A 17,076-nucleotide genomic window follows, 5' to 3' on the forward strand; every position below is an offset into this window, starting at 1 on the left:
GGGTTAGTAAGCTCTTGACAACATTAAATGCAACAATAAGCATGCCATCAGTGATTTGTATTTCTGTAATTTAGGGGGCATTATAGTGCTGAAGTTGATCTGTAAACAAAATAAATCAGCCATTAAAAAAAATATAAAATAAAAGATTCCAAAAAGGTTATTACACCAGAAAGACATTTTAAACAAGGTACAGGGGCAAGAGAGGATGTTGCGGAATGCTTTCAAACCGCTGATTGCTACGTTCAAGGGTAAACGAGGTCACTAGTGACAGGTGATTATGCATGGAAGAAAAGATAGGAAGAGGTTCATCCTTTTGTGAAACGCATCATTATTTAAATTTGTTTAGGAAAAGCTTGTAGACCATTGTCAGTAAACTTCAGGTTGTGCGTTCATCATTTGCTATTTATCAAGCAAGAATACCAAACATGTTATTTAACTTTATTTTATTTAATCTCCTTGTTCTCAAATATGGAATTCTTTGGATATATAATAATCAACAAAATGAACAATAATCAATGCTATATGTAGTCCTATGGAATTATATCAAATATCCTTTTTTTTTCTAAGTGTTAGAAATTACAAACAACAAGTGTTTAAAAAATATACATCACATTTATTTGTACTGATACCAAGAGTTGATACATAGTTTTCTTTGTCTATTGATGTGTTTGGGAACTACAGGCGAGTACCCGTTTCCTACTGCCTTATATCCAACAGTCAATAAACTGTATCACCAAGCATCACTTAATTACTATCAAAAACTGAGTTTGACATAGCTGACACACACCACTGTTTTTTTCTCTCTCTAAAGGTAAAACAATGTACAAAAAGCAGGTCTGGAAATAGTAAGATTCTTGGTTCTATAAAAAACCTTTTTCTCCATGTATGAATAAGAAAACAATGCACTTATCTCTGCTGAGCTTCTGCTGCATTGCTTGTTAGGCAGCCAAAGGGTAAACGGATGCAGATAAATAATGAAAAGAAAAAGGACAGAGTACCCCTGCATCACCACTGCAGTAGCTTTCAAAGAATTGTTCACATCCTGCAGAGCCCCACAGCTGCAGGAGTTTGTCTGCGAGTGATTTGATGCCATTTAATGGAATGAACACAAGATATAAAGTAAATAATCAAAGAAATCTTTCCACACAATGTACAGTACAACAATATTGCAATGTTGGAAAGAACTGTGCAAATCAAATCCCCAAAGTCTCAAAACAAAGGAAGGACGAACTCTTAAGAGTCACTTGGTAACTGGCAGACTACACCCCCTTTGGCCAGCCTTGGGTCCTTTGGGATGGGTAAGACCAAAGCAAAAAGGCAGTCGGAGGAGAAAAAGGAGTTGAAGACTGGTGGGTGCCTCCTGGAACCGAAGACGGCACAGCGGCTTCACCAGGAAGCTCAAGGCACCAGAAGAAGCAGGATCAGTGCAGTGCATGTTAAAGTCTGTGACAGGAAGTGCAAAGAGCACTGGCTGCTTTTGGCTCGGACACCTGAAAGAAATGAGGGGGGGTAAACAATGATGAGAACAAAGGCCTGAAACAAAATGCTGGCAATACATTTCTAATAATATTTTACTACACTGATCTTTTGACTGAATTGGTCTCAAGAATTCTGTCGCTGCAGGCAATGACTTTTTCAAAGGAAGAGAAAAGGAAAAAAAAAAAAGGAACAGAGAGAGGCTGGCTGGTCATGTCACAAACCAGTGCTGAAAACCTCCTGATCATCCTATTGCTTAGAACTTAATTGGCTGTGCAAGGCTTGGAAGGCTTGCGTGGGCGAGGTAATTAAAACAGTATTAGCCAAAGAAAACTTGGATCACACAACAGCAGCAGCGACTCAATTAAGGGCTGAACACACGATCGCTAAGATAAGAAAACAGCCTGTGCATAGAAATTGTATTTCAGAGGCCATGCAGTGTAGTTTGTAGAAAAAGAGGTTACCAGAGGAGGTGACCAGGCGAACCTGGGTGCTGACTGCTCCCTCCCCTCCCTCACTGAGGGCACGCACTTCGATAATGTAGGTGCCTCCCTCTGGCAGTGAGAGCATGGTGGAAGGGTTGATGGTTCGTGTCACCTGGTTGTGGCCTCTGCCCTCCTGTTTGAGCAACACCTGCAGGACATTAAACTCTCCTATTATAATCAGCGTTATGAGTGTCGAGTAATTTTGAAAAATAAATACCTTTCAATATAAACAGACATATATAAGAACGTGTGCATGGAAATATTAGGAGTAAACTATGAAAACAACCGCAGTTCTCAAGGGATAGCTTTATTGGGTATGGCTGTGATAGCCTATATGGCCTAAAACATTGAGGACAGTTTAAAATGATTTGCCTTCAGATCATTGGCCAGCCTTATATAAATCAATAAACATTTTTGTGATATTCTTTTTCTAACAACAATGATGAAAAGCTCTGTTCTAGCCTTTAAGTACCTGGGGGGAAAATATGGGGCAATAATATTTACAGCTGGGGTAAACAATTTGCTGCTTTGAGTTCAAATGCTGAACTTCAGTGTTCCATGCAGACAACAATGTATTATATTACTAATTTGTGGTGTCAGATGTACTGGCAGAGGTGTTGGTTTACCTCAGTCAACTTTTAATAAGATGCCCTGGGTTTGACTCCAAGGGGTCCCTCTTTAATTTCATGTTCTTGTATAATTTTATTTTTGCTTCTTTCTTTTATTATTCTGTGTTGTTTAGAAATTAAGATTTGGGACCTCAGACCTCAACATGGGAGGAGAGTTATTTTACCAGACCTTTAGAAATTTCAGTTCAGTGTAAAGCTTTTTTAGCTAATCGAGAGTCTCTAAATTAAATGAAGTCTTAAATGTGTCACAATAAGCGTGACTAAATCATTACCTTGTAACCAATGACATCTGATTCATTGTCTTTTGCTTTCACTGGATCCCAGCTGAGAGAGACGTTGTTGCCCTCTTGAATCCACATGAGGTTGGCTGGAGGCTGAGCAGGAGCTGAAGTGAGAATGCAACAGTCTGGGTGAATATTCAGGCTTTTGAACAGAGACTCAAGCAAAAGGTCAATTACTACCCTCTCCAGGGGCAACTTAGAACAAACCTAAGTAGCCTCCATTCCATTTATAGTTTAGTGTCAGTGCTGTACTCACGGGCGTTCCTGGTCTTGGCTGTGACAGCAGCAGTAGCAGGACCCTGGCCAATGTTGTTGAAGCCTTTCACTGTGATCAGATACAGACTGTTGCCCTCTAGTCCTGTCAAAACCAAGGACGTTTCATTTTTCACAGTTCTTTGTTTCTTTCCTGATTCTTCCTGCTCCACATCTTTCCAGTAGCTGACCTGTTAGGGGAAATAAAAGATGTAAATATGCAAGTGTGCATACCCACCATGTACATGCAAACAATTAACAAGCACCTCATATCCTTGTGGTCTCCCAGGGCCAGGATTGGGTGGCTTCCAAGCTACATTAATTTCTGATGAAGAAATGCTGTAAACCTTCACGTCAGAAGGCGCCTCCCTCGGTTCTGAAAATAAGTAAAGTGGCTAGAAAATGGATCCATCTGTTCTTTTTGAAACCGTGCAACCACAAACTACAAACTCACCCCCCTCCGCGGAATGGATGACGACAACTCTGCTGAACGGTCCATCTCCTTTATTGTTATACACTCCGACCTTCACTTCAAACGGGGTAAGGGGAGGGAAAGTCTCATCTCGGTATTTGTACGTCGTCGAGTCCGCTGAAGTAACCATCTTCTCTTTCCAACCTCTGGTTCCGTTGGCACGGAATGCAACGATGTACCCAAAGCCCTCACCATTCTGGAACTCCTCCGATACAGGCTGAAAGCATTGGGAAGAGAGTAACGTCATGCAGGAGCGTCTTCCACAGAGCGAGCTGATTCTGCAGCACTTCCACAACGTGACAGAAGGTGCAGCGTTTGAATATAGCACAAGCTTTTCCTCTGAGATAGTTTGATATAACCACCATTTAATTTACTAGCCTTTCACCATAACTGTCTGTCAATGCTAAGCGAAGCAGCCAAGTCTTAATGAAAGAAATAAATCATATCTGGCTCAGATGTGCCAATTACATTGGTATTTGTCTTTCCATGTCTGACAGCAGGACTTTTATTTTGGTCCAATTTTCAGCACTTATCTGTCATTTTCCTGAATTGGTGAAACTGGGAGCCGTCTTCCGCAGCTGCTCTGTGCTTAATCAAATTTATTAGATAAACAATAATCAAATTAAAATGTGAGCTTCAGGGATTAAATCTTTGGCTAAACCTGTACATCTGCGTGTTTCTTGGCATCAAACAAGTGCTTGTGCTTCAATGTGTTGATTGATTTGCTGGATCTTCCAAAGTAATGCAGTCCCCTCAAGGTATTACCCAAGTGATCGATCTTTCCTCCAGATGGATCGGTCGTGTGTAATTCTTAATACGTTCCACAACCAATCACCCCAAATGCCTAATTACCATAATGATCACAGAACATGAATTTGCTGCCATCAATGCAAATGTTACAGCTGGCAGCACTGCGCTAAAACTAGAAACATGTATTGGATTATGAATTAAGACAGTCACAGACAAGAGTAGCTGGCGAGATGGGTGATGCCACTTAAAGTGCCGTGGATGAAAATGTGGCATCTGCTGATTTCCCTGGCTGTGAGTTCAGCATGAATGTTCTTCTCAATGGCTCCCCGAGAAAAAGCAGTCTCTCACCAGCAAACTCTAATGAGAAGGCTGAGTAAAGCTGCAAAGACTATTTAGTCATTCATCCTGCTTAATAACCGCGTCCGCCGTCGCTGTCCGGGCCCTGACAAGCCTCCACAGATGATTGGAAAGGCAGAACTGCTGCGAGCTCTCATGCCTCGGCTGCCAATACGGGCTGACACTCTTGCCCCGTCTCCTTTCATATCAATCGCCATTGCTCACTGACCAAGTCCTTATTTCCAAAAGCATTTAGCAGAAATGAAGAGGAATAGGGTAGAGCTAAACCAACTTAAAATACCAAGTATTAAGATGAGGAGGCTGCACAGGGTGGAGTTTCTCAACAGTGTCTTTTTTTATAGTACGCTTGCATACTGTGTGCTACACAAGCGTGTACAAATGTGTGGATGAAAACAAAGAAGCAGACTCAATATTTTTTAATTCAGAGACATTCCTCTAATTATTTAATTCACTAAACATAATTTTTTTGCAACTACGGTACTCAAATTCATACATGACTTGAGATTATTTATCTCTAACTAACCATCAAACACCGATTTGTTCAACACTAAGTATCCCACGATACAACATGGGGCTCTGTAATTACTTGTAAGGAGGTTGTCATCGAATTACACGAGCTAATCTGGCAAAGGTCTGGAGTTATGAATAGGACAGTCTACTCCCAAACACAATCCCATCTGGAATGGGCATCATCTCCCATGATGTGGCACTGAGGGGTGCTTCCCCTCATGTCAACGTTATCATCTCAGTGGCACTTGGGCTCCCATACTTAATAACTACAAGAAAAGCTGTCAGTTGCTTCTACAGCTGTTCGCTGTTCCCTTGTTAATTTACTATGCTTCGGCTGATTTTGATAGCAAATTCTCAGCTTTGCTCACAGTAATTCTGCACATGCTGTGCTCTGAATCTGGCTGAGAGCCAAGCTGTCCACGTGGAAACAGTTCAGACTAATATCCGCTTTACTTGTGTATGAGGTTTATTACACTTGGTACAATCATTGAGATTGCAAGCAGATATTCTCATTGAACGTTCCCGGATGTATTTGCGAATGAGTTGGAGATTCAGGGTTTGTCATCATTATGCTTCTGGTGGGACTTTCAGTTAAAATTCAAATCTTAATCGCTTGCCTGATTGATGCAGCTCTGCGAACCACACAGCTGTTCTGCTTTCAGCTTTGTCAGCAAATTTAGACCAAGTCATGCCCTCAAACTCCAAGACCCTGGGTTGTTAAGCACATTTCCAGCATATGAAAGTGTGACCCTGTTTAAAATGCAACAAATGATCTTGATGTCTTTATCTTATGTTATCATATACTTGCAGGCTGAAGCGTTTTCTTTTGGGACAGCTTAATGTGCTTTTCTCCACAAACCCTCCGATTTGGAAATAATATTCAGTAATTCAAGTCGTATAATATTTGGTAGCGTGCAATAGTAGTTGGGTCATCCAGGTCTTCCCCTCTAAAGTACAAAAGATGTTAGTTAAGAGTGAAAAGTGAAAATTAAAACCTGTCACAACCCACAAGACACTACAAAGTCCTCCTCTGAGTTGATTACTGTTTACTAATCAAGGAAGGGCAGATAATCCCACAGCTATCAGTGAATGAGAAGCACATTTATTTAACTTGTAATGAATTGTGCCTTAAATAAAATTATCATTGGCAGATATCTATACTAATAGACTATAATAGCAACACAGCAATCACGATCACAAACTACATCATTTTGCTCAGTTTATTTTAAAAGACCCCGAGCGACAGAAGCTCCAATCTGTATGTCTGAGCTAAAATTCTGCCCATATCTTCATAATTCCATCAATTTATCATTTTTGGGTCACTTATCTTTCACAGAGTGTTTTTTATTTAAGGCTGAAGCCTATTCTAGATGACATTGGCCGAGCTGTAGGGTACACCCTGAACAGGTTGCCTGACCATTCACCACAACATTAACACCTATGGGCAATTTACAAGCAATGATTACCTGATCATGCATCTCTTTGAACTGTGGGAGGAAGCCAGAGGAACAGAAGCAAAGCCATAAAGACAGAGGAAGAACATGCAAACCCTCGTCCTATATCAAAAACTGCAGGTTTAAATACTCCAGGCAATTACTCAATACATCTGTCTTCAGAATGCTAAGAACATTTCCTGACTACTTTCATCTATTCTCACTTGAGTCGTTGAATCTTTCTTCTAAATTTTAATTAGATCACATTTTGGTTTTTCGAGGAAGAGCACAAAAAATATAGGTCCGCGATTCCGAAGTAGCAAAACTGCAGCTACATACTGCATCACACCTCAACTCAACTAAACTCAATCATCTGTATATCTTGCAATATACTTTTTCCTTCTGGATTTACCCCCTTTATAATGTCTGATAAATTATGTATTCCAATTCGCCCAAGCCAACCTCCTGACCACCACCGACATTCACACATGCAATGTTGGTGGAGTGTCTTGCCCAAGGTTACAACGACATTGTGCACATGTGCCGGAGCCGGGATTTGAACCACCAACCTCTCGATCATAGGACGGCCCGCTCAACCACCACTGTCGCCCCATATATATATTATTTGTGACATTTATAATTATGAGGATGTAATAATGAAATATTTGCTAGCTCTTACTGTTAACGTGCAGAAATGACAGACTACTACAAAGAGTAGTTCTAAGTGTGAATAGTCAATAAAAGCTTCCATTAACTCATGAAGTTAGTTTGAACACACAGTGAAATGTGTTTTGTTGGTACATATGTTATTAATGTTTTTGCTACAGAAGGCGTTGGCAGCAGACCTACCTCCCACGAGATGACTAGTTCATGCCTGCGGCCATTCCCTCCACTTACGTTGGCTGGTGCAACTGACGGAACTGTTTGAAACAGAAAGGTTAGCACTTCATCACTGACCCAACACTACAAACACACTTTAGCATGCTGCTGGGAAAAAAAACCCTGCGTTCCAACTTCCCTGCACATCAGCCACGACAAAGAGAAATACAGAAACATTATAATGTAGTAGTACATCAAATTGTATTTGTTGTATTTATATAAACTGAATCGCAAAAAAGTAAAGTGGTCCTAACTGAAAATAACGTTTTTATTTAAGTTTGAAAAACACAGTGAAGTAACCTTTAAAAGAATACATTACAATATCACTTATGCTTTATTGTTTCTTCCTGCATTAAATTACCAGTCGATCAAACTGGAGTGAGAGCATGTTCTATTTATGTACTTTTAAACACTTTGTTGGCATTTTGAACTTGGTCTATAACTTTAAGGACAGATTACCATAATTGTGTGTAGATACACTTATTAGACTCTTAATTATGCTGAAGAGACAGGACAGATATAATTACCTACTTCTACACGACTCATGACCTTTGCAATTATTCCAATTTATAGATGAGAAACCAGCAGTTAGTGAAGCAGCAGACATTAACAAGCCTGTCTCACTCAATTTTACCCCATCATAAATAGTACATTCTAACGTGTCTCTACTTCAGGACATTACGGGAAATGTTTGTTTGCAGAAACACTAAACTTGTTGAAATCCATGTACGCAGCATACCTTCAACTTCTTACTCAATTTAAATTAAGTGTACTAATAACGGGAAGTAATATGTCCATGAGAGGGAGAATCAGCCCCTTTAAGCAAACAGGCTAAAATTCTATAATCGGTACCTGGATCGCGTAAATGTAGCGTAAATCCAATAATGGATTTGAGGATTTACCTGCTTCTTTAGTTCGGACACCTCTGGAAAATGCACTAGGATCTCCAGTTCCAATCGCATTACTGGACACCACCCTGAACTCATATTCCACCCAGGGGTTGAGGTCAACAGCCATGGCCGATTCCATATCCCCAGTCACAGGGTCTGGGTCTGCAAACAACATTCCCAGTATAAAGTTCTGTATGTAAAACATGCACTGCCTCAAGTGTCAACATTCAACTTTAAGGAGGTTTGAGAATTATATTTAGCTACAAGTACAGGATTTATAGTCTTCTGCGCCAAACAATACAAGAATATGATTCTTAGCATACAGACAAAGCAGTCAGGGACTTCTTTTTATGGCTGCACATTTGTGAAGATGTTCTGCACTGGCTTAGCAATTGAGCAGGTGTTTTTCATTGCTTAAGGCCAGAGCGAAAGACACAGGATGTGAAGTCAACACCAGGCATATGTCCACGTAGCTTGCAGACAGTCATCAAATATAATGACTTTATATGATGACTTCAAAACTGTATGAACTTGTCAAAGTACTTTGTATGCACCCAAATGTAAAGTGTTTATAAGCTGCGAGATGCCACTTCAACCTCAAAGCCACTGTCTCAGTTCAAATCTGCAGCCGTTGGAGCACAGTTCCCAAGAAGAGGAAAAAAACATATCATTACTTCAGTTCAAATGGACTGAACACAATAACGGTTTGCCTCCAGAGTCACCGTGACTTAATGTCTTTACAAAATGTTGTCACAATAAACACACTTTACTGAAAGCCAAATATCAGTAAAATGCGTTGTTGACTGAACAACAGCTTACAAGTACAAATGTCACTTCATCTAAAAATAAACTAAAAATAGTTATGGTAAATCACATCGTGCAGCTAAAAAAAAAAAGAGGAAAAGTCAGGTTGACTGAAAGCATATCCATGTCACAAATGAACCGCAGGCCTCTCGCTGATAACCAAGGCAACATCCAGGGGAGCAGCGAGGCTTCAATTGAAATCATCCGAAGCAGCTAACAACGCGACCACTCTGGCAGGCAAGCTGGTCTTCAAACATGAGCTGATAAGTGTGTTTGGGAGGCGCGGGGACTGAAAGGCTGATCCACTTTATGCTAATCTTGTGGACTATGTGACAATAAATCACATAGTCCTAATTGTGCTTTATTGAATTAAATGTGCTTGAACAGATGCGATGTGAGAGGAGTGTATACAAAGTATGATTTATATACCTGTGGGGGATGAATCATTATCACACCTTAAACTCTGCTAATATTTTCACATGGCATATTAAAACAGATTAAACACACTCAGCAAGCCTTCCTTCTTACATCCTTACGCTAAATAATGGATGTCTACTTCATATAAATCTGCCTCAAAGCAGGGGAAGTTCAGTAACACATTACAGGTTCCGATTCAAATCCAAAAGGTTAATTTGAAAACGAAATGCTTGTTTGATATTCAAAGTAATATAGGCTCAATTTTATTTTAGATGGTTTTTTTTAAACAATAGCAAAGTGAAGTCAATAAAAATCACTAAAATTGACTGTAAAATCTGTCAAAAATGGATTTCATCTTCTTCAACAGACATCTGAGAAAGTCCTGATCAGAGTTCGGTTTAGAGGAACACTGCCAGACACTTGCTTGACTTTCAGGATGAGATTTCTGATAAAACTAATCATGTCTCTTGAATGCAGTAATCCTCCTCGCATTTGAATGATTTACCATTTCCCTGCTTGACTTTCAGCAGAATTAAGGAAATTCCATATGACCCCACTTCAATGTCCACAGATCGAGATGCAGCAATTTGCTACTTATTGATTACCTGTTCTGACAGTTTGCCAGCCTAATGAAAAAGGGCTGCGGGCCTGTAAGTTGTAGGTTCTTATTGGGCTGTGGTTATCCAGCCCACGAGACCATGACAGAGTGGCTGTCATATCTGTGATCTCCTCCACTATCACCACTCCAGGGGGTCCAGGAGGACCTGGTGTATAGACAGATGGGAATCATTGATTAAATGAGTTCCAGTGGCTCGGCAATAAATTAATAAATGTCAAAACACTGGGTAAAAGAAAATCAATGAATCTCTGAATTCTAAGCTCGTATAAACAGGTATGCCTTCATTTTGCAGAATTACTATTAAATACACCAAAGAGTGTGTCTCTGCAATATGAAGGATGAACGGCTGTATACTTATGGTGGCAACATCAATTCTGTGTTGTTAACGTTGAACAAACAGTAGACAAGAACATCCCACACTTAAATTGAAGCAGGATCCCGGCTGACATACATCTGTTGCCAAGGACCTCAAGCTGATTAAAAGATACTGAAGCTTGCTTTTCTGTGGGATTTTGAAAGCGGTCCGTCAGTTCTGCTGCGCATGACTGTGTTTTAGACCTTCCTGTTTTAATACAGCAGAACATATGCTTACCTCACTCTTCAGAAGTAAATGCAATCTGCAAGTGTAGTATACATCTAAGGACTCAGGGGGGGCAGTTTCATGTGAAAACCTGGCAGCTGGTGTGCTCAAAGCCAATGTACTGTAGCCCCAAAAAAGTGCCCATTAGAAGTTTGTGCAGCAAGGTGCTTTTGCATTTCTGGACATTAAGATGCATTTAATTTCTTTGTAGGTACAGCATCCACCTTTTTTAGCATGCCATGGCATAAATACTCAACTGTATCACAGCCTATTGGAAAATGACAGGCAACTAATTACCATCACGGCATATTATTACCCTCGCCGAAGAGGAGGCGAGGGTATTGCAATTGGGTGCGTTTGTCTGTTTGTTTGTCTGTCTGTCCAAGCGCATAACTCAAAAACTAGTAACCCAATCGACTTGAAATTTTTACACAAGCAAGGTTCTGTCCGTGGCTCGGTCCTCCCCGAGAATGGCGTTGATCCGGATCTGGATCCAGATTCTAGAATTATTTTTACATCTGGAATCGTGCCTGTGCTGTAAACTGCCACTTTAAGAGGGAGGGACACGAATGGCATGATGGGAAAAAGAGTCCAGAAGGAGTCTTGTAGTACGTTCCGGAGCAGCAAGCTAGAGCAGGTTTGGCCCCTCTGATCCGGAAGCCCTGTTTACTGTCTCACAAGATCGAATAGTCTTTTGGAGGCGAGGGTCTGCAATCTCTGATTGTCGTTTTCTAGTTAGTGATAAAAATAGAGCACATGATTTAGAGAAGTGTAAAGTGTGTTATCTGTAAAATCTGACATGAGAACTACACTTAAAAGCAAAACCAATTTTTTTTTATTAATCTTCTTGGAACTATTCATAAAAAAATGGGTTATTAATATTTGACACATTAAACTAATAAATCTCCAGGCAACACATATATCCCGATATGTTGTTTTGCTTTGATTAAAATTTAGAGCAGCACCTGCATAATTTCAAAGAGGTAGTCAATGTAAAAATTAAATCTTTCACTCACGCTGTGTAGCATCTTAATTTATTCTGAGCCACACCTGCACAAATGTCACAAGGGGTCCATTTATTTTTAACAGCAACATTATTCAAATAAACCTTGTAGCTGTAGCAATATATTCATTCTGGGTATGACACGTTTGGGCAGAAGCCTAAAAAATAGGCTGGGGTTTAATGAAGCAACAACAAATCTCAACATAGTACTGGCTGAATGACTGATATAACATTTCCTTTGATGTCACCTCCAAAGGTACGTGAGCTGTAAAGATGTATAATTCTTATCTCAGAATATGGTCAAAATCAGATCAGAACCTGGGTAAGTAATAATTGTTAAATTAGATTACATTAGAATTACATTAGATGACAATCAGCATCCATAGAATCTGATCACTGGGCATTTCAGGCCAGATCAGCTCTGCTTAACAGCATATTAAAGCCATTCATGCAGACAGACCGTCTGTCCAGCCACACTCAGTGATGATAAAAAAAATGAGTTGAGCTAGTCAAAAGGAGGTCATCATGTGGAAATTGTTACTGTTGAAATGTCTCCACCGGGAGCAAACTTCTGATGCTGTCTAATTATCCCAGTTCCCATATCGAGCATATATCTAACAAATTGGGGCCTAATTTCATGGATTCACAAAATATCTGAACATTACTTCACAGTACACGATTTCTTGACATAACAAAATACATGATTGCCATAGTCATGGATTTCATTGTCCTAGCTTGAACTTTCAGAGAGTAATTGGCTATAAAAATAATAACAAGCTCACCTCGAACAAGAAGCTCAGCCTCTGTAACTACGGTGTCAGCGCTAGTTTGGGCCTGGCAACCAAACCTGCCGGCATGCTTCAGCAAAATATTCCTAATCAGTAGATCCACTGTCGAAGACTGCTGAAAAGGAGACAGAATGACAAAGGCAGCTGTTAAACAAGCCTAAATGTGCTTGACACAAAAAAAGTGATTTCTTTATATTAATAAGTAGAAGCTCAAGACGTTTGATAGATTTTTACTTAATGCAGGTGCCTACTTGCTGCTATATTCTTCAGCCACTTGTATGTTTCCTCTGCTGAAATGTGAATGCCTTAGGCAAGGCTGGGAATAATTCAAGGTCTGCACAGAAACTGATTACAATTACAAGCCATGCTTGAGCCAGGAGTCTGGTGTGCGTGTAAAGGTTTGTCATTGCAAATACGTTTTCTCTAGAGCTTGAGTAAAAGCAGCAGACACATCAGGACAGATAGATTTTAACGTCCACAGTTGATAAAGGGATACTGGTGCAAAAACGTATTAATGGTTTTTAGACAATAATGACTTTTTTTGTATTATACAGAAGAAGATATCTTCTTGTTGCTTGAGGAAATATACAACTGAATCAGTCTTGCAGAAACAAGAAAAAGTAAAAAGTGAATGAATGTAATTTTTAGGTGTCAAAATGATGCATCTAAAAAGGGACACATCAGCAATTTAAATTCAGTTTAATAAAGATAGATACATTTTACGTATCTATTTTTTTATACCTCCTGTGTGGAATTGTGTGTATAGGACTATACATTTTATGCAATACTAGAATAAAGAGAGTAATTTGTGCTTGTTGTTACAAACATAACTCTTTTGTTTAAAAAAAGCAAAGAAATGAACCTGGTTAAAAAAAATACAGCTGTAATAAAGCATTAATAAAACATGGTAATTGTAAAAATAAAATAAAATAGAGGATTAATGGTGACATGGTAACAATAAAGTCTCCTCAGACAGTCCTTGACCATGCATCCCATAACCTGCTCCAGATGGGGTCAAGCAGACAGAAAGAATTGATGCAATTAAGCTCCTCCATGTCAGAGGGGTTTTGAAAGCAGTAATGCACATCAAGCTATCATATATCTTTGTTAATGTTTGATTTTCTCCATTATATTCTTTCCTCTTTCTCATTCTAAACCACTGCTGCCTTGTTTCATCTCTCATTAACTTTCAAAGGAAACATGAGTCCGAAAAAGGTGTAATTGAGACCAACAGACATGCAGTGAATCAATGTAGATCTTTGTTTATTCACAAGATCGTCAGACCTTCAGAGGAAATTCTCCTTTTCTTTGTATAACACATTTTTGGTGTGTTGTAATCAAAATATTATTACACAATACAGACAGACAGTCAGACAGATATAAGATAAATTTTGCTCTTACTCTCGCTATTACTGTTTGGATGTATTCAAAATGGGCCCCGTCTTGCTGAAAGTTGATTGGCTTCTGGTTGAAGAACCACTGGAAAGCCACCTCCAGCGATGCATCGTGTGTCGCCTTGCAGCTGAGAACCACACTCTCCCCCACCGTCACTTCCACTTTCCTTGGGCTGAGCTCCACGCGCATGGCATCTGGAAGCACAAAGCTGCTACACTGTCACCCAACCCTAACCCAAAAGCTAATGTCAAGCTGACTTTGTCTGTGACATTACTTGCCAGAGGAATCGTGAGAGCACCAACTCTGATTTGGGCACAAATATTCTCACCTTTGTTCGATTAAATATGTTGTTTGGCTCTGATCTACACTACGTTCAGGGCGTCTGCTCCCTGAGACAGAGGCCTTCACACTGTTAAAGTGTGTCCTTGTAATATGATCCCTGAATGTGAGAAGCCTTCGTTCATGGTGGAGCAAGCGCAATACATTCCCTAGCACTTGAGCAAAGGATGGGGTGGGGTGGGGGGTGGTGACATTGGGGAATGTTTATTGGTGGAGACTTTTGCTAATTTGGCAGAAAATAAAGTCCCCCCCAGGCCATGACTTACCTTTTACCCACAGTATTGCAGTCATCTCTGCCGAGCCCAGATGATTCTCTGCCCGGCAAATATAGTTCCCCTCATCCGCTCGACTGGCGTTAACAATTCTCAGAGTGTTGTTCCGGAAAAACACAATCCTGTAAAAAGGGACACGAAATCAATACTGCTATGACACATACATTCACATGTAATGGTTGTATTACAAGTACAAGCAGCAGTGTCATTGTGTCAGATGACCAGCAAAGCTAAAAATAAACTGTGCAGATGTCCTTTAAATAATCATCCAAATGTGTTCACAGGTGTTTCTTGATTTTGTTTTCCATGCTGATGAGGAGGTACTTCTTCAATTTTGATCCTGTAACAAGGATAAAAGCACTGGGAGCATTTATTTTTGTTGGATGGAAAAAGGACCTTAACCCTAAAGATCAATCAACAATTTAATTTAAATGTGTTAACGATCTGATATGCAGATACAACTAAGTGACCCTATCTTCAACAGCATTAAAACAAAGATGCTTTGAAAGATAGAGATAAAGACTTTCTGTAAAAGAGGTCACTGAGGTATAGATGTTAGCAAACGCAGCATTTCTCTGACTTTCAATCCAGGTACACGCACGCACTCAATCCAATCCTCTCTTTGAAAGAAAGCAACAACTGGACCACTAATTCTAGTGCAATCTAAAATTAATCAAAGCAAAATTTAACAAAATTTGTAGATTAGTATTTTAGTATTTTATACTCCGTAGCATTTTTTCTTTAACTCTAAATAAACTGTGCTGTCATTATGAATTTCACCCATCAGAGTGTGAATACTGGTCTGTTTAGTCAATTCAAAGCTCAAGCTGCAAAACTCAGACGTAGATGAGAGGGAGCGGTCTTCCTCGGAACATGCATGTCCTGGAGGATGGGGTGTGAGCAAATGGCTTCTGAGCAGGTGTCACGCACAGAGTACATAGTACGTCAAATGATTACGAGCCATTGCTTTCCCCCCCATGTTCACAAAAACTCCCGATGTAGTATTTTAATCACATCTGATTTCAGCATGACCTATAAGGCAGAGGCAAATATTTACAGTTATTTTGTTTTTTTTGATTGGAAGATGTCTTTAATCCTTAATCAAATGGGATATATAACAAGGGGACAGCAAAGCATCATTTCAGCCAAATTGCATGGGTGCTTTTTGTATATTTACAACACTAAGCTCTTTTATCATTGGCAAGGTGATTGAAATTGGCAAAGGGAAACCCATGAAGGCATGAGAAAATGTTGCCACACATAGACAATTCATGAGCAGTCTGCAGCCAGGAGACATTTTTTCAAATTAGGGAGGAAATTCCCATCTGACAAGGACAGGCTCTGTTGGCTCTATGCAAATCAATTCAAAATGAGATTATTTAACGGGGACATTAGAAGACCACGGACCGGGCGCATCTGTAAATATATATGATTAAATTTGAGGTGAGGTTTTAAGAGTTAAATTCAAACAGGTTGCTTCATAGTAGTTGTCTGTAGGCATGCTGTAATATATTATGTAATATTAATCTCCTCACAATTTTCAATAATCTTAGACATGCATCGACTCTTAGACATAGAGTCCATGGCTTTGAATTACCACACACGTTCAAACTAATGGGATTAATGCTTTCTATTTAAGAGACAAAAGCCGAGAACATTAGTGGAAATCCATGTTAATTACCAGTCTTCATTAAGTCAGCGCAGCTGTCATTGCTAGATAAACGTGAAGCCGCTTCGATCGCTCCCTTGCACTTCTCTCTCCTCATAAACTCTTTACTAGTAAGGCCAGAAAATCAAGCCTAGCTGAAAAGGCCCCTCCTAGTTTCTTTTTTCAGACAGTCGTCATCTTTTACAAAGGCTGTTCTCTAATTGAACACCAACCATCTCAACACGCTTCAGCCCTTTATTTATGTGCTATAGTACATAACAGTCTAATTGAATTTGTGTTTTTAAAAAGGCAATAATCATGGTCGTTTAAAATGAATCTGTGAGAGAAGGTTTGGATTCGGACATGTTTATTGCCCGTGCTTGGTCTGACTCGCTGAGCAATAGTGGATCCGAAAATGACTTTGAGGGTAGAGATTTATTGTCTTCCCAGTGTTTATTTATTTATTTTTAACAATTCTCTACTTTCTTAAGACACAACTTAATCTCAAGATAAAATAGGTTTGGACTGTTATAGATCTCCTGCCAACAAAACTGAGAAATAGATTTGCAACTGCAAGGGTGTGACAAATACCTCAAAGATTTTATCAAGTCCAGACAAGGCAGAACCATTAATAACCATTTTAGGGCGACTGACTCCCCCATTCATCAGTTTAACGGCACCAGGCCTTTCATAAAAAAAAAAAACAGAGGTCCGGAAATTATCAAATGGTAGTTTTCCTTTTAGTGGAAAACCACTAATTTTGCACGTTTTCTACAACACTGTTCACCTGGATCTGT

The 17,076-nt window shown here is 39.7% G+C and overlaps 1 protein-coding gene across 1 annotated transcript in view; it reads right to left on the reverse strand.

Annotated features, from left to right (window-relative positions):
• Positions 1-1,300: 1,300 nt before the first annotated feature.
• LOC137913539 (contactin-5-like) overlaps positions 1,301-17,076 on the reverse strand; it is a 47,149-nt gene continuing 31,373 nt past the window's right edge. Inside the window, exons 11-22 of the mRNA XM_068757183.1 lie at positions 14,626-14,753; positions 14,027-14,214; positions 12,620-12,740; positions 10,241-10,399; positions 8,427-8,576; positions 7,495-7,565; positions 3,578-3,812; positions 3,390-3,499; positions 3,128-3,314; positions 2,863-2,975; positions 1,941-2,109; positions 1,301-1,490 (exon numbers count right to left, since the gene is read on the reverse strand). Of these exons, the coding sequence (XP_068613284.1) occupies positions 1,399-1,490; positions 1,941-2,109; positions 2,863-2,975; positions 3,128-3,314; positions 3,390-3,499; positions 3,578-3,812; positions 7,495-7,565; positions 8,427-8,576; positions 10,241-10,399; positions 12,620-12,740; positions 14,027-14,214; positions 14,626-14,753 (1,723 nt within the window). The 3' untranslated portion in view covers positions 1,301-1,398. The remainder of the gene's footprint in view (positions 1,491-1,940; positions 2,110-2,862; positions 2,976-3,127; positions 3,315-3,389; positions 3,500-3,577; positions 3,813-7,494; positions 7,566-8,426; positions 8,577-10,240; positions 10,400-12,619; positions 12,741-14,026; positions 14,215-14,625; positions 14,754-17,076) is intronic.

Source organism: Brachionichthys hirsutus, unplaced genomic scaffold (genome assembly GCF_040956055.1).
Source record: "Brachionichthys hirsutus isolate HB-005 unplaced genomic scaffold, CSIRO-AGI_Bhir_v1 contig_1003, whole genome shotgun sequence".
NCBI lineage: Eukaryota > Metazoa > Chordata > Actinopteri > Lophiiformes > Brachionichthyidae > Brachionichthys > Brachionichthys hirsutus.